The 21,147-nt window shown below is 40.9% G+C and overlaps 1 protein-coding gene across 1 annotated transcript in view; it reads left to right on the top strand.

The window, feature by feature from the left end:
- The window catches only part of ABHD17C (abhydrolase domain containing 17C), a gene marked incomplete at its 5' end in the record, with an annotated part of 56,621 nt that extends 40,079 nt beyond the window's left edge, over positions 1-16,542 (top strand). Inside the window, 2 exons of the mRNA XM_019533176.1 lie at positions 7,492-7,671; positions 15,012-16,542. Of these exons, the coding sequence (XP_019388721.1) occupies positions 7,492-7,671; positions 15,012-15,231 (400 nt within the window). The remainder of the gene's footprint in view (positions 1-7,491; positions 7,672-15,011) is intronic.
- Positions 16,543-21,147: the final 4,605 nt, after the last annotated feature.

Here is a 21,147-nt window from a genome sequence, read left to right as displayed (position 1 = left end):
CTGCCAATTTCCTGCTTTTTTGCCATCCCCAATGCTTTTTTGTGTGGCCTGCTATTTTTCGTGGGGGACCTACCAAATTTGTGGTTTCCATGAAAACTGCGAAATCGTGAATTTGGTAGGTTCCTAGGCATGACTTGCCCTTGGTGAATCCAAGCTGACTGTTCCTAACCACCACCTGCTTTTCTAAGTGCTTAGAAATAGATTCTTTCAGGACCTGCTCTATGGTTTTCCCAGGACCCGAGGTGAGGCCGACTGGTCTGTATGCATGTGACTTAATTAATATCACAGTTGGGTCTGTATTAGCACTGGGATTTCCCAGTTCCATAAGTTAATGATGGCTGACAACATGGTTTGCTCAAACCCATCAAAGTATTATCACTGAGCTGTGTAAGACCCCCTTATATAACATTTCTGGCAGCTGTTTAAATTATTCAAAGTGAATAATTTGTCTGCCTGCACAGCAGTATGTTAAAAAGGCATGCCAAAAAAATGCTTTGGTCTTTCTCAAAAGTGTATATACTATGCAGGGTGTGCTCTTTATAATAATGTGAGGAAAAACTTCTTCATAGTCAGGGTGTCCAGACCGTGGAATAAGTTCCCTCCAGAGGTGGAGCAGTCGCCTACACTGGAAATCTTCACAAGGAGACTGGACGGTCACCTCGCTGGGGTTACCTGACCCCACTTGTCTTTCCTGCTTGGTGCAGAGGGCTGGACCCGATGATCATCCAAGGTCCCTTCCAGCCTCACAATCTGTGAACGCAGAGTTCAGTGCAGCCTTGGCTTTTCAGGTAGCATACGTTTTCCATTACAACCAAAAAACAGAATAACAGAAATACTGGCATTTGTTCTCCGTGCATTGTCTTTTACTCTATGTGTTAAAGAAGCTTTCATCAGAGGCTGCTAAAGAGACCGTACTGGTTTGCAGCTGTTTGCTAGGGTTTTGAATAGCACTTCAAATAAAGTTGCTGTCTGAAGACGAGAACCTTGTGGTGGTGTATTCCTCCCCACCCAGTCCACAGCCACATTCTGGTGTCAATGTTGGCATTTAACATAGGCTATGTGGGACTTCAGTTTTCTGCTATTCTGGTCTAGATGCAAGAGTGGCACTAACTGAGGCATGACATGAAATGCAAACTTTGTGCCCAATCCTGTGAACATTACCTGGTGTACTGTTTATTTCCTGGCATGCCGCCTCTTACTGAAGTTGGGCAGTGGGACTAATCACAGGTAAGACTGCTGACTTCGGTGTTCAGGTTCATAAATACTGAAAAACGGCTGGCTCTGTACCCCCCTATATTTTTTATAGTGTGAGCTATGATATTTCTATCCGTCACACTTATTCGCTCATAAAAAATAGAAATATTAGCTAAGTGCTTGCAGATTCTGACATTTAGAGCTAACCCAAATCATCTGACTTTTTAAGGATAAATAATATGTTATGGCAAATAACATATATTCCATGCAGTAGATTGACCTGGTTTTTAACAGTGTCTAAAGCCGCTTTTTCTAGGAGAACCCAAACAAAAGCTTTAAACACTAATTAATACGCAGTCTTCCATTTGTCTGGGATGTATTTGGCAGCCATGTTCATTTGAGACCAAAATAAATAAATAATGCAAAAAGCTCTGCACTCTTGGTTCAGAGATGATACCTTTTATGAGACCAACTGAGAAACTACAACCCCCCCCCACACACACACTTTTTCTGCAAAATTTCAGGCTCACACACCCTTCATCAGGCTCAGGCCCCATATGTTGGAAATAAACTTCATTTTTGCACAGAGGAAGCAGAAGCTGGAAAATATGTTCCTCTGGGTCCATGAGAGTATCTTTCTGGGGTTGCTTTTTGTTGTGCAGATCAAGCAGGATTCCTTCCCTGGTGGGGTCAGCTGGCAGGCAGGGAGGTGTAGAAATCTTTCTTGTTGTTCAGCAATGAAGTTTATAATCCCAAATCAGCTAAAATGTGCTACTGTATCTTCCATGTTTCTGGGATGTATTTGGCAGCCGTGTTGGTCTGCGACAAAAAAATGCAAAAATCTCTGAACCAAAAGTTCCAATGCTAATTTTTTTGCAATTTCTCAGTCGGTCTAATAAAAGGCATCCTCTCTGAACCAAGAATTCTAGATTTCTGCAGCTAATATGCAGGCTACTTCTTGTTCTTCACAACAAGGATCATTGCATTTATTTTCGGACATAGACTCCTTGAAAGTGTTCCTGCCAAAGGGGCTTGGACTTCATGTGTGAAGGGAAGCAAATAAAGGCTTTCAAAACAAAAGTAGACTTCTAGAGACATGTCATAAATTAGCAGATGTGCTGTAATAAAAGATATTCTAGAAGGCTCTAATCATCTCTAACGATGGTAAATCTTATCTTTATCTGAAGGTGTGCTGGATTTATTTCAAGCTGAGTTACTTTGCTGTTTCAATTGAACACTGTTTACTGGAGCTGAGAGAGTTCGTTCTAATCCTTTCAAATTCCAGAGACTTTGTTCTTTTTGGAAGGAACAACCTGGCATATTGCCCTGTACTCCTAGTGATATCCCTACTTGTGGAAAGGAAATAGAGAATAGTTTACTTCCTTACCAAATTGTTATAAATTGAAATATTACAGCAATAACTGTCTTTAGTCACGAGTAGCCACACACAGACTTAACAGTAATAAAATAACACAGCCTCATCTACACTTTGAAACCACTTGCCAGTGGTGGACTTGTGTTACAGTTAGGGTAGTATTACCTTTTAACACTAGTCTTTCTCACTTAGATTGGACCAAGACTCATTGTCACATTGTGTTGCAATCTGATTTTTACAGTGTTCAAAGCACTGGTTTGTATTAATGTTATGCCCCTTTATTCGGTATTTTCTAGTCTACATGGTGGAGGTTAGAATTTTTACTCGGAGGTTTCATGGTATTTGAAGTGTGGTTAACTTCATTGACTCTGCCTCTGTAAATAGTATATTTGCCTGAAAACAGAACAGGCTTCATTGAGTAGCTCAATTTTAGCCCCCATGAGAGAAGACACAGATAGTGCAGCATTGAGTTTGGCCATGGATGTTTGCGGGGCCTCATAGGCACAAGGTATTTGTAGCCCCTGAAGCAGCATTATATTAATAGTTTCAGCTGAGTAAGAAGGGAGCAAAAATAGAAATGTTGAACTCTGCATCTCAAAACTTAGGTGGGAGAGGGAAATGAGGCATCCTCAGCTTACAGTCCAGGACACTTCTTAATGATAATACGTAGCTCGTGTATATATAACGCGTTCACCAAGAGATTCCTCAAGTGCTTTGCGGAGGAGGTCAGTATCGTTATCCCTTTTTTTTACAGAAGGGGAAAATAGCTGATTGCTTAAGCAAAGCAATGGCAGCTTTGGGAATAGCTCCCAGCTCTCCAGTCCCAATCTGATATCCTATCTACTATGCATACTGCCTGTCTTAAACGTTTTGAATCTGAACCCTGAATGTTGGGACTCGTAGGTTGGCCATCATAGAGGACAGTCCGGTTGTCCTCTGTCCTCTATTGATACGGAACCTGATGCCTTTGTTCTCTATTTTAAAAACAGATCCACGCTTCTCATGGGCTGTTGATGTGGCTTGCATCTCTGAGGTTTTGCCCAGGAACGATCTGAGCATTCCCAAACTTTGCTCTGTTTATGGACAGCTCTTATGGCATCCAGTTGGTGTGTTGTGCTTCCTGGAAGCCTAGTGTGTCTGCAGTTACTTGTGAACCTCTCCACCTGCTGCAAGTATGGCTGGGGAGAAATAAGAAGGTTTTTGTTTTACAGTAATCAGCCATTGTCATAGCAATGGACAGTGTTCTCTTTGTTTCTGTGATGCTTGCAAAATTGCAAATGCTTCCAGCTTTGCTCCTTCCTCCCAGGGCGCCTTCCAGATTGCACTGTTCCCTGCTGGCTTGGAGACTGTTACACGCAGATGAGCTCTGTAGGAGAACATGATTGTATAGCCATAAATTTGACTTCAGTTTCCCATTCAATCATATGGACTTCTGTTTCCACAGAGACCAAGCTTCATTTATTTAAAGGAGGATATTTTTAGGAGCTACTGTTTAGGTGGTGGAAGAACTTCAGTCCTTTAAAAAAAAAAACGAGTGGTGACAATGCAGAGGGGAAAATCTTTTCAGTGTCTGGATCTTTTTCATTCTCCTTTTCTTGCCTATGTGTGTGTTGTCCCAGTTTTTTCTACACTCTTCCTTGCTTTCTTTCCTGACTCTTAGCTTTTCTCTCTCTCTCTCTCTCTCTCTCTCTCTGCTATCTTTCAGTCCCTTGGTTATCTTTTCCATTCCCTATTTCACTTTCCAACTAGCTGTCCCCTTTAACACCTAAGGACCTAAACCAGAGTAAGCCTGCCACCCTTTGGACTTTGTGGACCTTGTTCATGAATCGTCATGTCCTCTGGCCCTTCAGTACACGTGTAACTATATTTGAAAACTTGTGGAGATCTTGTGATTGTCTGAGACTCAGCTGCCTTCTGATCAAATGGAGCAATGGTAATGTATGACAAGCTAGTCAAAGATAGTGAAATTAGATTATCTATTTCTTTATGCTGTTTCAGGTAGAAGTAGATATAGAACTGACTAATCTGTAACTGCAACAGTCCAAGAGCTATTTTTTATACTGTCCTGCTTGGTGGAATTGCTGCCACGTGTGGCACCAGTTGCAGTGAGAAAAAAGAATGGAGTGTGTGTTTGGCGTATTGTATGACATCACATAAGGAGGGGCATTAGTATCTTTAAAAGACCCTCCCCCATATAGTAATGAAGAGTTACATTTTTATTGGCTTGGTACTTAGTCTGTAAAACAAGATAATTTAAATGAAGGAATTTTTTAACCTGTAATGTGATAGGCATCACTGTTACCCTGCACTTCCCCTTCAGTTGCTTGCCATTTTCATGTACATTTGTATTATGAAGTCTTTGTTGTATGCAGATGCTGGCTAGTATAGTGATGTCTCATCATCTATAACTGGGGTTTTGACTGCCTCACTAATACCCTACACTGATACTCTAAAGACTGCTCCCTCTCCATGTTGCCTGCTGCTGTAGTTTCAGGTTGCTGTAGTCTTCACTCATACTGCACCTTCTCTTTTTGAAGGCTGAGATCAGCATATTTGGATACATTATTTACGGAAGTTCATTGCACGCTGGGCAGCGCCATGAATGGGGCGTAGATTCTCTTAACTGGTTCTTGGCTTTGCTGGCTGTGCTGTGGCCAGGATTTTACCCTTGGGGTCCTGTTGCGCAGTGCAGCAGAGCTGGACAAGTGCTATTGCACCTTGAACTTTCTGTACCAGCAAGGGAAAGCTTACCCTAAATTACCTCTCATGTCACAGAACCACAGAACAATAAGGCTGGAAGGGACCTCTAGTATGTCATCTAGTCAAATCCCTTACTGCAAAGCAGTATTGACTCTAGTCTGATGATTTGCACAGAGAAGGATCAACACTGTCTGAACCATACTGGGAAAATGGTATCTAACCTACTGTTTAAAACACAACTCCAGAATGGAGATTTTGCTTCTCTCAACCTTGGAAAAACATCAGGTCTGGTTATGGTAGGTTGTCAGTAAGCTGCCTTTGGACAACCAAGAGGGATAAAAAGTGATGCTCCAGGCACAGATCATCTTATTATAGCTGCTTATTTATATCACAGTAGTGCCCAGAAATCTAATACACCCAACCCTCAGGTCCTGCTGCCATCCCCATCTGCTCGTATTGAGTCCCATACACAGGAGGTCCTGCCTCCCTTCCTCTCTCTTTCACTCTTCCTCTACCATCCTCCAGTTGCCTTGCCTCTGGTACTTGTAGAGGATGCCTGAGCCCACATCAGCTCCTGTCTCTTTCCCTACATATCCCAGGCTCCTGAAACCCCCTCTGCTTCTGTTCCATCCTGTCTCTCTCCTTTGCTGGGGGCTGGGGTGGCGTGGGTGCTAAGGCATATGGTTACTAGCCCAGAGGTTGCAAGTTTGAAGCCATAGAAGCGCTCATGGCATGGCCCTGTGAGATTGCAATGAATCTGTGAATTCTGCTAAATACCTTGTCACACAAGGATGCAAAAAAGGAAAGGAAAGTGCCTAGAAGCTCTACTTTACTGACATTTAGGGGAGACAGTTCCTGTCCTCCAAGATCTACTGTCTAAATAAATCTTGCTTCATTATAGAATATAGTTCATCTTAGATAATAACTGCAGTCTCCCTTTCTTGGTAACTCTTCTTCCCTCACCTCTTTTCATGCTGCCCCAAAAGTGGCTGATTTTTATTCCTGGTAGGATTTTGGCTTTGGGATAAAGCTTGCAGTTCAGTGTACACCAGGTGATTAGTTTCAGCAGGGGCTGAAACCCTGCCCAGTACACAGCCTGGTAGACATCCAGCCATAGGTCTTGCCTTCCAGTGTCGTGGTAATGACAGCAGGGTGGTTGGCATAATCTGGACTGGAAAATGCCAAAGATATTAAGAATATTTCCTACCAAAAATATACTCTCTCCTACAGTGATAATTTTTTCTGTGTACAGCTTTTGATAGAAAGACGAGCTGTGTAGTGGGCATTTCCCTACTCACCCATAACCAACAACATAGTGGCCATGATAGTTTTTTAAAAAGTTCATAGTGGCCAAATATTTTTTGCTTTCTGAAAAATGCTTTACCTAACACTAATATTTCGTGGCATTTAAGGTAATGTTTGTGGTGATTTGTAGTATTAGACATGAAGTAGGGTCAGAAAACTACAGAACACGTAGATTAGGATGGTAGTTAGGTGGAGCAGGAAAAACTGGGAGCCATTTGTGGCTGTTTACACATCCTGAGCTCTGTGCGATGGCATGTTTTTTTAATAAATTGTAAAATATTTGGTACAAAAATGAAAAAAATGTTCACTGCTGCTTCTAGTTGTGACCCTGAATGTAGAAGGAAACAGAACTAAAGTGTTGGATCCTAAGCAATAAATTATAAAGCACTGCATGCTATAGGATCAGATATACATTTAAATATGTGAAAAAAGTAGTTGTAATGAATCCCCTCAGTCATTTTGATCTTGAGTTAGCCACTCTTGATAAGAGGCATAATTGTTTTATAAAACTGCTAACTTCTGACACTGCCTTGCATTAAGCATTAAAGCTGTAAGTTCTCTTGTAATTTCTAGAAGCAAACCTGAATTGCCCAACTCTTCACAACTTCCTGCTCCATGCCGTGAAAGATACCTGAGATTCCTTAAGGCTCTCAAACAAGCAGAGATTAACCAGTGCACTTTTGCTTTTGTTAAAAATACGAACAAACAAAAATCCCCTTTTTAATGCTACAATATCCTGATGATTTATTTTGTCTTTCTGGCTTTAAATGCTGCTTTGATAAATTTGTGTACATTGTGAATGTCGATTTTGGAGGGTGGCAGTACAGAGAATGTATGGTTTATCTATGGTACTGTTTCATTTGTTCTATAATGCCAAGTTGTTTTAAAACCAACATTTCTTCTAATTCTCTCTGCAGGTATGGTGTTAGCCCTGAGAACATTATTCTGTATGGTCAGAGCATTGGAACTGTCCCAACTGTGGATCTGGCATCTCGGTACGAGTGTGCAGCTGTAATCCTTCATTCTCCTTTGATGTCTGGATTACGGGTAGCTTTTCCTGACACCAGGAAAACATACTGCTTTGATGCTTTCCCAAGGTACATGCACATTTTGCCAGGAAGGATTGCTCTATACTCAGTACGATATAACAATATTTAAAATGGTGTGCTGATTTTTATTGTTGTGACCATGCATCTTGAGCTGTGAACAGACAATTTTTATATCAAAACAAATAAGTGTATTCACTTATAACTGTATGGCTTTCAGTCAACAACTAGCATGCTAGTTAGCTGAACAAGCAAATAAAGACAACCCTACAACTTTCTTACAGCTATTTATCTGCCGCACTCTCTTTAATGCTGGCACGTGATTTGCTCTTGTCATTAATTTTGTGTAACCAAATTTGGATGGGTAAATGGTCATCTTGCAGAACATTGGCAAGTTATTTTAGACTAAAAACTAATACCATTAACTAGTCAATTTTCATTTAAAAGGTACGTGATACCATAGACTGTCCATAAATGAAATTCAAGGCAGCCTGTTAATTTTTGCCGTTACTTGACAAAAACAATAGGCTGATCTGGATAATGTCTGGTTTGCATAGCGGGAGAAAGTAAGGAGTTTCCAGTGATTAGAGTACTAACCTGGGATTCTGAAAATCTAGGTTTATTTTCCAGCTCAGCCCAAGACTTCAGCTAGAACCAGATAATGCATTTGTCTCAAAGCAAGTTGTACCTTTGTTTGTCCAGGAACAGAAGCCCATGGTTTGGCATGTACACACATTGCCCTTCCACTAGCTGAATGCACTGCCACTTTGCTGCCATTGATTCAATGATAGAAACCTGGGACAACTGTTCAGATGCACTTTGTGAGGTGCTGGGACAAACTTATAGCACTTCTTATCCCATGAACCTTTATAAAGTTTTTTTCTGGATCAATGAACGTGGATGTCTGAATGATTGTACTTTGTCCTGGAATAAAATAGTTTCTCCTGGAACAAATGTGACATCGATTTGTAGCCTTCCTGTGTAACATTTGGCAAGTCATTTTACCTTTTTCATTGTCTCTGGTCATCATAATTGAGATACTTCCTTATTTGATATGGGCGTTGGAAATTTGTAAAGCAAGATGGTCAGGTAGTACTGTACTGGTGCCTGTAATGAACAGACAAAGTAAAAGACAGCATTTGGCCTTTTTAATCCCAATCTAACTCTTCATCATCAAAAAATGTCACATTCTACATAGAAGAAGTTGAATATGTTTAGTTTTAAGAAAAAAATCTGTTTTATGAAGTATCTTACAAGAAAGATTGTTATAATCCTAGATAAGAAACAGACGCTGGAATGCCAGCGGCTGTTCCTCGGATCCTAAACCTTCTCAAACACTGAGTTCTAAAAACTTGTGAACTTTTAATTGTTTAGTGTTAAAATAAGTGACCTGAGAGGACTCTTGATCAATGTAGTTATTTCGGAGATGCTAAGAAATGTTTGTAAATAGTTTGTCTGTGGGGATTCTGTGTTAAAAATGCCACATTTTGATATTTGCCGGCAGTGGTCACTCTCTTGAGCGCAGGAGAAAGGCTGAGGGCAGAATGGAAGCCTGGCTTTTCTCTTACGGAAACATGGAGTCATTGAGGCTGGGGGGGAGGCAGCTGTGAAAAGGCCCCATATAACATTTTTAACCCCCTGTTCTTTCATAATTGAGATCTTAGGTTAATATGTGGCCATTGGTATCATTTGCCCCTCTGAAAACTGATTTGCTTCACCAGCAAACTTTACAGCATGTTGACTTCATTTCAGTAACTTCTTACAGGTGGAAGTGCAAGAAAATAACTTAAGCCGCTTGCTGCTTGTTGCAGTGACTGTTAAGGGAGTTGAGAGTGGTAGTTAGATATATAGTCAAATGTTCTGAGTAATTGGAACTAGATTTGTGTTTGTCTTCTGGAGGAGGCACCTATTCAAGTAGAAAGTGCTCCAGTACTTGCTTAGGGATTAACTTTACAAGTACATTTAACACGAGAGGCATTGTTTAACATTTGCTGCAACAAAATGTGCACTGCTTTCCAGGAGAGAGTTTGTAACAGACACAGCTAAAATAAACAGTGTTTCCCTTGGGCCTAGTTATAACAAATCTAGCTTCAGGTGCACTGAATGCTTAAGTCAGCAAAAGAGTCCTTATCACTTTTCTATAGGGAAAAAGTCAAAACTCCTGTGCTCTGCATCTAAGGTGTTCCTGATTCAAGTGACTGAAGCCACTGAAGAATGTCTTGCAAATCTTTAGAGCAGCATTGCCCAGTTCAAGCTGCACAGAAAGCCATTTATGGCATTCGAGAAAATCCCTGCCTCTGAGAAAATCATCAGGTGTCAATCTCTTTGCAACAGCACATGGAAAATTTCTGAGGGCTGGGAATGAAGCATCCCGTAATGCTCTTACATCTAGAGCAAGCTGAAGACCAGAAAACTGACTGAAGTCTTCTGCAGAATTGGGCTCCGACCTTCTTTGTATCCAAGTATAGTAGTGTAGGGCTGTACAACTGGCATGCAGCCCACAAGAGGTTAACAGAGACTCCTGGGCTCCCACCCGGCCAGTGTTGCCTTTATCACTCTGGATACGGCAGCACCGTGGGTCTCCAGGTTCACCCTCCTTCTGGTTTCTGCTGCATGCCCCACCCCAGGGGATGGGGCAGCCCGTGTCCCAGATCACCCATGCAGTGGTGAGGGGGGACCCATGGCTGGACAGCTAAAGGTGAGGTGGGGTGCCACATCGGGTGCAACAGAAGCTGGAAGAGTACCATGTCATGCGGCCGGAGGAGGCCTGTGGCCATAGTGGTGTGCAGATCTCTGGCCTCGTAGAAGTTGGACAGCCCTGTAGTAGTAGATGGTCATAGCAGCTTAACATTTTAAAAAAGAGGATTATAAGGAGATGTAAGGCAGGGTAGATGCATACCATATAGCCTAAATGAGATGCATAGAGCACAAGCTTTTGTGAACTTGAGTTCACTTCATCAGATGTTGAGAGAGGACAAACATAGAACATTGTATAAACTAGAGTTAAGTGATTTAAATAGTGGGAAAAGAGGGAGAGGAAGGGGAGAGGGGGATAGTGCTGGGAGAGGCATACAAGCAAAGAACGTAAGAACAAAGGGGTCATGAAAACTAATCCAGGTGATGGGAGGACAATCTATAGTCGCTGTTCAAACCATACTTAATACAATCCAGTTTGGGGGTGATTTCTTGTTTCGCACTTTCCTGTTCCTAGGCTGGTTTTTAAAATTTTGCTGCCTGAGAACACAATCCTGAGACAACCTTCCCGGATGCTGCACTGCTTAAAAGTGTTCTGACGCGGCTTTCGTGTCTTTCTGCAGCTGGGATCAGATTGGTGTTTATTCATATTTACTTATTCAAATTGCCCCTATACCCCGATGTAGACTGCAGAAGGGCATTGTAAGTAGGTGATATGTGATGTTAGTAGAGTTGCAGGTGGATGAACCTCAAATGTTGTACTCCTTGTCATTCAGTCCACCAGTGATGTAGTCTGTATTGATGTGGGGGCACAGCAGGCATTTGGGTCCACTGCAAGGCCTGATGCTATGGTGAAGATGAGAATTAGTTCTGTGCTTAAGAGATTTCCTTTGAGGTTGTGGGGGGCTAGCTATAAGCCAGGACAGATTTGTCCCCCCTGACTACCTTGAGATGATCATCCTGTTCCAGGAGGGCTTGGAGGCCATTTAATGAACTGTGTTGTTCAAGCTGGGGACTGCAGGTGATTGTTGTCTTTATCCCAGGGTTGGTAGCTGGTGGAAGTAATGTCTGATTCTGGCATTGTTGATTTGAGTGGCTACAGTTTTGGGACTGTATAGTAATTGTAGGAATCATTGGTCCAGATCTTTAAGGTTCACCCTGGTGTTCATCCCAGGATCAGAGCAGAAACTGTTGTAAGTGTTTGGCTGTAGACAATGGATATAGTGGTATACTTAGAGTGAAAGCTGGTGGCTTGAAGGTAGCTGTGGGGATCAGTTTGTACATGATGCAACGTGGCCGTTGCAAACCTTCACCATAGCGTCTAGGAAATGAATCTCCTGGGTGGAGTATTTCAGAGTTGATTTGATAGAGGGCTGGAAGTTGTTGAAGTCCTGGTTAAATTTCTCTACAGATTCCTTCCCATGTGTCCATCAGTGATGTCTTCATAATATGTACCTGAGGTATACGAGGGGGTGAGAGGGCAGCTGAGAAGGACATGGACTTCAGGATATGTCATAAGTATGTTGGTATATTGGGGTGCCATACACGTACCCATGGCAGTGCCATTCATTTGAAGCTATAGGGTGTCTTCAAACCTGGAATTGTTTTGTATGAGGACAGAGTGAGAGAGCATGATGGAAAGGGAAGCAGTTTTCTTGTTGGATTACAGGTCACAAAGAATATTATCCGTGTCGTCATGGAGGATGTTGGTGTACAGAGATGTGATATCCATGTTAGCTAAGACAGCATTTACTGGAAGCTTACAAATGGAGTGCAGTTTCTTTAAGAAATCTGTGGTGTCTTTCAAAAAGCTGGCATCTCCAGTGGTATATGGGAAAGGCTAGAAATTTTCCCCGTGATGGTACCAGTGCCAGAGACAAAATAACATCCTGGGTTGCCATGTTGCTTGGTCTAGTTTCCTGGCAGGTGGAATCCTTTCCTGTGTTTCCAGAGGTAGCTTCTTTTGGTTTTTAGTTCCTCCTGCTGTTGTGCTGTGGGATCCTCTGTCTGGAGTCGCTAAAATTTGGTGTTGGAAAGTTCTCTTGGCTTCTCATAGGTACGGTTTTGTCCATGACAAGTGGCAGCCCCCAACCCTTATCAACCTGTTGTATGATAGCATCAGAGCTGTTTTTAAGGCTGAGAACGGCTCTTAGTTCTGCAGGACTGAGTTGGCAATCACAGGGTGGGCACAGAGGCAGAAACAGTTTACATACGGGTGCAGAGTGGGGCCATCTTGAGCCGACGTTCATAAAAACCTCAGGCTTCTAGAGTTTTGGCTCCTGTACGTCAAGCCCTTGTGCTTGGTACGCTCATCAAATTCAAACTGAATTCACCAAAGTGGAAATTTTTGTGCTCAGACTTGTGAATCGTTCTTCCTGGTCTTTAAATACGTGATATTTACACTTAAAGGGAATGTTCCTAGCAGAGAGAAAGCAAAGTTTTGAAAACAGGTTTCTCCACAAGATTGGGTAGCTGAAATAAGCCAAGTCAAACAACAGTTTAAACACCCTTCTTGTTATTTATTTTTTTTGAAGCTTGACAGCAGAAAGATTGTGCAACATTTTGCTGCTAACCACCTGAGCTGCTCCTTGTTGTTAGGCCAACTTCATTTACACTTAAAACAGTGAAAACAAACATTTGTGCACGCTCATGAATATGCATGGATTAGCTGTCTGTTTTCACTGTAGGAGACAAAATATTTCTTGGTACGCCTCTGGTGAATTGTCATTATGTGCATTTTATGTTGGGATGCCATGAGAATGTAGTCTCTGTGGACTTTTTTTTCCTAGCTGCAGAGTGGTGTGGCTAAGAATACTAAGTAAGGCTAATGTGCAGCTTTAAATACCACCTTCCAAATCGCTGAGTTGCCAGTGGGATGCTTCCCAGGCTGTTTTTTTGCTAAAACACAAATATTATTTGGCTCTGATGGTCTAGAACTCAAGATGAAGAAATGTTAGTTCTCTGAATGCTGTAGTGATGGGGGTTCCCCAGCTTCCTAAAAATAAATGAGTTTAGGATTCAGCCCTTGAAACGATGCAGAAACAGCCTTCTGTGTATATAACACGTGTACTAGCTAGCATACCTGTCGTGTTACGAAATTTTTACTCTGGAGCACATAGTTCGTGACTACCTTCTAAAAATTTTTAGTTGATACACTAGTTTGCTTACTTCCTGTTGCTACTTAACTACAATATTCATTTGGGGATACTAATAAAAGCTAAAATTATATACTTTTATTTTGCCATGCCTCTATTACTTTAAAGTATATACCCGTATCTAAACCTGATCTGAATTCCAAAAATGAAATATAAGTTATTTCAGTGAAATGACACTTCTGCATTTTATAGTTATCTGGTTTCTACACCTCAGTACTTCTTTAAAAGAAACCAAAATGTGGTTTCCAACAGCTGGTCACCTAGTATCTCAAATTATAATAAAGGCTGAGGTACATGTGAAATCCTCATGTACACTTTCTATGTACACTTTAACTTATTTGAACATAACTGAATTATTGACTTTTTCATAACCGTTTTTAAGTTAAAAATAACATGCTGAATGTCTTTTTACACAATTTGTGCAGCTATGCTAGTTAATTTAGCTTTTTGTCCTCTTTTCATCAGCCTATTTCACTTTCTCCTTCTGAAGAAATAAAATCCTTTTATTTACCACTCGTTAATTTAACAAATTAGAAATAATGCTAATTCCATCCCATTATCTCTAGGCCTACCTCTGGAACTACTTTCATAGTTTTCTCCTCTTTCTTGATCTTTAACTTTCAAATATATTTTGACTGAGATGTACTTATATCATGATTTTATCATTTCCCTCCCCCCCCTTACTTTGCTTTCTCCAAACCCCAAAAGTATCTAGAGCAGAAGCACTACACTAGTAATGGTAGTTGACATCAATGGTCAGAGTTTAAGTTCAAATATTTGGGGAAGGAGAGAGAGCTTGTTACAACCCAAGACGTAGGGTAGTGTTTCCATGATAAAAAAAAATCTTGCATGAACTCATTTTTTTCCAGTTGGTTTTCAGTTAAATCTCCTGTGATAGGAATGAAACTGTCATAGGAGTATTGTGCTAGTGCATGGGAATATTATTTTGAAATGATTACATATATCATGCTATGCTATGATTATCCTGTTGTTTCCTTTGTGCAGCTTTGAATGAACTAAAACAGGCAACATAAATAATACGAAATGATCTCTCCTTCAAAATCTGCAGTATTAGTCTCTGGGTTTAATACCATAATGTGCCTCCATAACGTTTTCACAATGGCCATCTAATTAAAACTGATTTAAGAAATCTGGCTGTAGATTACTAATGTGCTGCTTGGGATCTTATTTGCCTTGCAGTCACTAGTTCAGATGCAGATGGAGTTAGTAGTGCCTTAGGTTCTGTTTCTTTGGAAATGCATGGGTAGCTTCAGCTCAGTTTTGAATAAAAAGGTATGCACCTTGAATGGGTGAGAGAGTGGGCTGAAAACCTCTTGCCCTTGTAGACTGATGGCATGATGGTGATGCCAGGGCAGCTTGAACTGACACATACCTGTGCTTTACCTACCTTGTAGCTGATCCATTGAAAAATGCAGCATTCAGTAATTGGGTGGTTCGTCCACAATTGAGCATGTTTTCTTTGCGTTTTAACCTTTGCAATAACAAACTCCGAGTAACTTTTTGTTCTTTTTTGTTCCTCAGCATTGACAAGATCTCTAAAGTAACTTCTCCTGTGTTGGTCATTCATGGTACTGAAGACGAGGTAATAGATTTCTCCCATGGCCTGGCGATGTACGAGCGCTGTCCCCGAGCAGTGGAGCCCCTCTGGGTAGAGGGGGCTGGGCATAATGACATAGAGCTTTATGCACAATATCTAGAAAGACTAAAACAGTTCATATCTCATGAACTCCCCAGCTCCTGAAGAAGCCTACTTGATCTTACCTCAGTTACTGTGAATGGAAGAAATTACCTGTTTTTGCACATGCTTTAACTGGATAGCTGTAATAGCTTTATACTATGAAGAAATGCCCTTTACTTTAGGGTGTTCTAATCAAACATCTGATGAAATTTGTCTTTTATATCAGGAAGTTATTCTACTAATGCACACAATATGGTCAACTACTGTAATTCCAACAATTTTTAGCTTCATTACCTTGGAGGAAGTGGGAATACTAGCTGATTATGGGGACACTTTTTACCTAGTGCTGTATTAATATTCTAAAGTCAGTTTTCTCTACCTTACTTCTAATCATTTATAATTCTGTCTTACAAGACTTTTTTCAGTGTTGTCAATATTTGGAACACATCTGTTATGAACTACAGCTTGTTCTAAACAATCAATTTGTGGGTTCAACCTAAGGGAGTACTTTCTTTGTAAAGTTTCTAGCTGTGGTATTGTAACTGGAAAGTTATTGTGATGAAGTTTTTGGGTTTCTTTTTTCCCTCTTAGTGTTCTTTTCTTAACCTACTGATCTTCCCAAGTAAATTATTTGAAATGTTCTACTCTTCCCTGGAAAAAAAAACAAACTACATGAACTACTACTATATGGGGCTAAATTCTGTAACAACCTCTCCATTTTCTGTATAACTGGAATATTCTGAAAGGAAAAGTAATGCTAAATTGTTTTTGTTTAAAAAAAATAAATGTGTAAATTTACTACTAGAAAACTCATTTTAATATTCAGATGGTCTGAATAAGAGCCATAACAGACATTTCCTTCTGTAAAGCATTCCTGTAGACTTTTTAAAAGTACTGTACATATTTGAATTTACATTGTGCATAGATTCTTAATTGGTAGTTTTAATTTAAGCCTAGTTACAATAAACTGCAAAATTCTGGTTTGTATATGATTGAATACATTTTGTTAAATAAGTTTTTATCCCTATATTATTTTGCTATTAAAAGTTTTATAACGTTTCCAGGACAAAAAAATTTACACATTTATGTTTTGATGAATTTATGTAACTAAATTTTCATTGAACTGACCTTTTTAGTTTAGAATTTGATTATTTGACACTGGAATCGCACAGAATATGCATCAGAAATGCAAGACACTAAAATTGTTACACTAGTAGCATAGGTCTAATTTTTTTCCAAATTTAAAGGCCTTAAATGTACTGTAAGCCTCAGATTGTTGTAAAAATTGATTGCGGTTGATTGCAGTTTGTGTCCTGTTGCTGGAATGCAACACAGTGGTTGTAATGGAATAAAGGATGCATGGATTAGATCATATTAATTGTGAATCTCATTTGTGCTATAATTCTTGCATGCAAATTAAGCAAAAGCAAAGTATGGCAAAAAATACTTTAAAGAGAAAAATCCAATCTAACCTTGTATTTTAATGTTTAAAAACTAATCCTGAGGTATAATATGCCTTTTGATTTAACTTGGTATACAACTCAAATGTAATTTGATCATATTGGTTAGTGGTTCTGAATTACTATTTAAATATTGAAAATTCTGACTCATGGACTAGGAGAAGTATCTGAATCATGAGCTATGATGAAAGGCATGCAAATGCCTAATGTTAGCACTGCAGGTGTATACACTGTTTCTGAGATTTGGTTCTGAGTAGTGCTCTTGGGAATATTGGGAATAACTTTGGGATTGGTGGATGAAGTAGTGATGGAGACCAAGGAGCAATTCTGGTAATTGGCTTGATTTATGAACAAACTACAAGCTTAGTGCACAGCATACACAGCATAACGTTACATACTGCAGCGGCACAATTGCAAGTTGTGGAGGACTTCAGTGTCAGGATCCCCAAAGTCTCCTGGCCAGGTGTCCTGGAGATCTCATGAGAAATGCTTGGCAGGATGTTAAGCACTGACAGGCAAATTCTGACACTTCATATTTGCTATAGTTTCTTGAAAGGATTTGGGTAAATGTGATATTTTTTATTAGACCAACTAAATAGTTGGAAAACTTGTTCTTTGCAAGCTTTCGGGCACAAACACCTTTCTTCAGGCATATCGAGAGTCTGCTAATCAGTATGCCTGAAGAAGGGTGTTTGTGCCCGAAAGCTTGCAAAGAACAAGTTTTCTAACTATTTCTTGCAAAGAACAATTTTTCTAACTTTCATTTGGTCTAATAAAAGATATCATATCTGCCCGAAGAACCTTGGCTGCCTACGTCCTTAGACCAACACGCCTACAACCAACAATCCTACAGTTGCTTACGCATTTTACGTTCTGTCAAATACTGAATCATGTTTCTGTGGTTCTGAGAGTAAACCAGTCATGTTTTACAACTTATTTGTGGTATGGTTATATTTTCCTCATGGCTTACTGAGATGGTGAATAACCTTTGCGGTCACAGGCTGTAGCATACCAGCATCCAATCATCATCTTCATTTACATCCACCTGCATCCTGCTGGCTAAGGTCTGAAGTGCCAAATCATATCCTTCTACCCACTCATGGACAGGTCTGAAGTGTCAAGCCACGTCCTTCTCCAACCCACTCATTGACGAGTCTAAGTGTCAAACCATGTCTTTATAACCTGCTCACTGACAGGGGTTACAGATAAGTCACAAAATGGATCACCTCAATTTTTAGTATGCAATAATTATTGACACACCGAATGACATTGCTCATGCTAGGCATTTTGCTAAAGTAGTATAAGTATATCGCTTCTCGGCCTCTTGAAGGCTCGGATCGAAAACTTTTACTCTACAATAGTACAGACAGAGCAATTAATGAAAATTAGATTTTTCATTGTAGTTCCTGGATCATTAGAAATTAAAGAAGGTAAAAGGTCACTTAGGTCATACACCTCCACTCCCCGTCCCCATGATCTGATTCCTTGCAATATATGTTGTCCAATTTAATTTAAAATACCAAAAGGAATGGGGCTTCCAGCTGTGCCCTTTGTTACATGCTGTCTGGAGAGTCTATTTAATCTTCATCTCTTGTTTCAGCTTGACAGCTTCATGTGTGAGCATGTCTTGTCTCCATTGTACTCCTCTATGCAACCTATAATTCCTTTCCCTCCCCAAGGGTGGTTTCTCTTACCTGAATTCACTCCCATTATTGAAAATAATGGGACCTGGCAATAAGTCAAGCCCCTGAGCACACACCGTAGTTAGCTGTAGGGATAGGCAAAGTGTGACTAGTGATTTCTGGTAGTCTCTTCCTTGTACAGGTGCCCCATTGAGGCAACAGACAGGCCTAATTTCTCAGAAAGTGCTGAGCCCCTTTGATCACCTTTCAAAATTTAGTTTAGAGTGTGTTTAGACAAGCTCTATTTGGTTCTTCTAATCTTCCTTTTATAAATCAGTTCTTCTAGTTCACTCATTCCTTTCATTGCTCTTTTGAGTTAGCTTCATTTTGTCAGTAGCTTTTTTGGTGGTTGAAACCAGTGCTGAGTTCAGTAATCCAGGTGTAGTCACATCAGCCCAAATGACACCTGCATATATAATCCAAACCCACAATGGACTCTTTCATTGGCCTTTTTTGCACCACAAATGTGTCTTCAGATGTAGTAGCTTTTTATTTGCCTTTTTTTTTTTGCTAATCTTTGATACTTATAGGTCCCTCTGGACACATCAATGTATGTATCATTTCATATTATCTGTATTTCATGAATATATTTAAACTTTTGTCTATTAAGAAAAGAGTACTGCAGTATTCACATTCAAAGTCCTGGACCAGGGGTACTCAACCCCTGGTCTGCAGAGCTGTGTCATCAGGCCTCAGGGCTCCCCACAGTTCTGGAAATTTGGTAGTAGGGGAGCAGTGGCAGCTAATTGCCACTCCCTTGCTGTCAAATTTCTGGACCCAGTCTGTGGACCAGACTAAGCAGCTGAGCAGGAGGTGGGAGGAGGTGCCCATGGACTGGCCCCATGCCACTTATCCGGCCCACAAGGCTAAAAGATTATCACTGTCCTAGACTGTTTCCTTCTCCCTTCAATTCAGTTTATTCACGTATTCATTTAGATCTCTTGAAGAGCTTCACTTCTTTGGGTTCCCGTTTAATAAATCCTTTGAGCAAAATCTTGTGTGATGCTTTCAAATTCTTTCATATAAAGCCATATATGATACATACAGAACAGTCTTCATTTACTAAACTGTGAAGTAACATCCTCTAATTTTGGAGGAATGACTTTTATATTCAAGCACCGAAAAGCCTTTTGCCAATTAAAAACTGATGCATAAGGATCTCAGAAGTATTGTTAATTAACTCAAATAGCTTACAGAAAAGCAACTTTCCAGATCTCACCTTTCATGGAAGAGAATAACTTCAACAACAGGATCTTCTGGATCAAGGGTAGTATAAGACGATACAGTGGAGGAGGGGTTTTGAATTAAGATATTAAATATTCTGGATTGTCAGGAAAAACATTATCAGTGGACTTCTACTAAACTGTGACAAAACATCCATGCCATCACAGCAACATTTCAAATCAGATTTTTAATACAATTTTGCACTTACATATGACCTTATCAGAGTCAGCATTAGTGCTACCAAGATGTTACTTTGCAAATTAATAACTGATGATATTTACACTTTGGTAAACCAGCTTTTGGGATTCAGTTTATCTTTTAAGAGTATAAATGATCCCTAACAAACTGTCACGTTCTTATGTGGATCCTGCTTCTGTATTTCTGTAGGGCAGCCGCATTGGATTTGGTTCTAAAGTAGAATTATGGGGTATAAAAAGACAGCAAGTGGCATCTGTTGCTTATTATTTGAAGTTAATATTTTTCTTTCTTTTCAGTTAGGGGCTTACCAGGCTGCATGTAGGAGTCTGATCAGATGCCAGTCATCTCATACAATGATTATAAGCACAAGTGATCTAACTTTTACCCCAAAACATCCTTTACTCTCCAATATTACTCTGCTGTAGTTTTCCCAGTTCTTCCAGGTCCTTCCTATAATTAATAGTGGTAATCTTAGCCAAGATGCTGAGACATTGCTTCTCCAAACATTAAAAACTGTTCAAGTTAGCACTGTGGAACACCATATTTGCTTGTCTAATTAATGCTATACCCAGAGCCTCTGGTTCCCATTTTCTGTTCACTCTCCTTTTCTGAAGATTATTCCTTGGGCATTGATCTTTATTTCCACCCAGAACACTTTTTCAAATCCATTCTTGTAATCTCACCGCTCCCATTGAATGCAGGTTTCCCCCACCACTGCCCCATCTCCGGTGTCGAACAGCTCTTCCAATTTTGAGTTTTATTCTGTCCTCATTAAAATAACCTCTCGCTCACGCAAGCCAGCTCATCATGCTGGACTCCCTCCCAAGCCGAACACTGCTGTGTTTGTCAAACAGATAGAGCAAAAGGGGACTGACTTTTTAAAGGAAGCCAGACATGTACTTTGTTGCATTTGTAGCCAAAACATTTTATGGCATGCCATAAAATCAGACTGGGGGTGGGGGGGAGTGTTCTCCATCCTTTGGAAATAGTCTGTCCTTGGGGGGCGAGAGCCTTTCATACCTTTCTGCAGCAAGAGGAGCCCGGCTTAAGTGATGGGCACTGGCCGGGCCGGGTTTTCCTTGCATAAACTCTCTTGCAGCGTCTGGCACTGCGCTGCTGCCCGTTTGGCAAAGGGACGTCCCTGCTGGAGGGGGGGCTCAGGGAGGCGCATGTAAGCAGGGCGATGTCAGCGGCGGGGCCGCTCTCACTCCCCTGGGCCCGGCCCTGACCTGGCCGGGAGGAGCCCGATCCCTTCGGGGCTGAGCCCGCGGGCGGCAGCCAAGAGTGTCGCCGGCTCCGGGGTTGGGGGGGGCTGCCCCTGCCAGCCGCCCGGGAGCGGGGTCGGCGCCACGTGGCTGCGGTGCCCCTTGCGCCGGGAGCCGCGCGCCATGCTGCCGGGCGGAGCGGAGCCAGGT

This window comes from Crocodylus porosus, unplaced genomic scaffold (genome assembly GCF_001723895.1).
Source record: "Crocodylus porosus isolate Cpor-Errol unplaced genomic scaffold, CroPor_comp1, whole genome shotgun sequence".
Taxonomy (NCBI): Eukaryota; Metazoa; Chordata; order Crocodylia; family Crocodylidae; genus Crocodylus; species Crocodylus porosus.
This window is presented reverse-complemented; position numbering and strand designations above follow the sequence as displayed.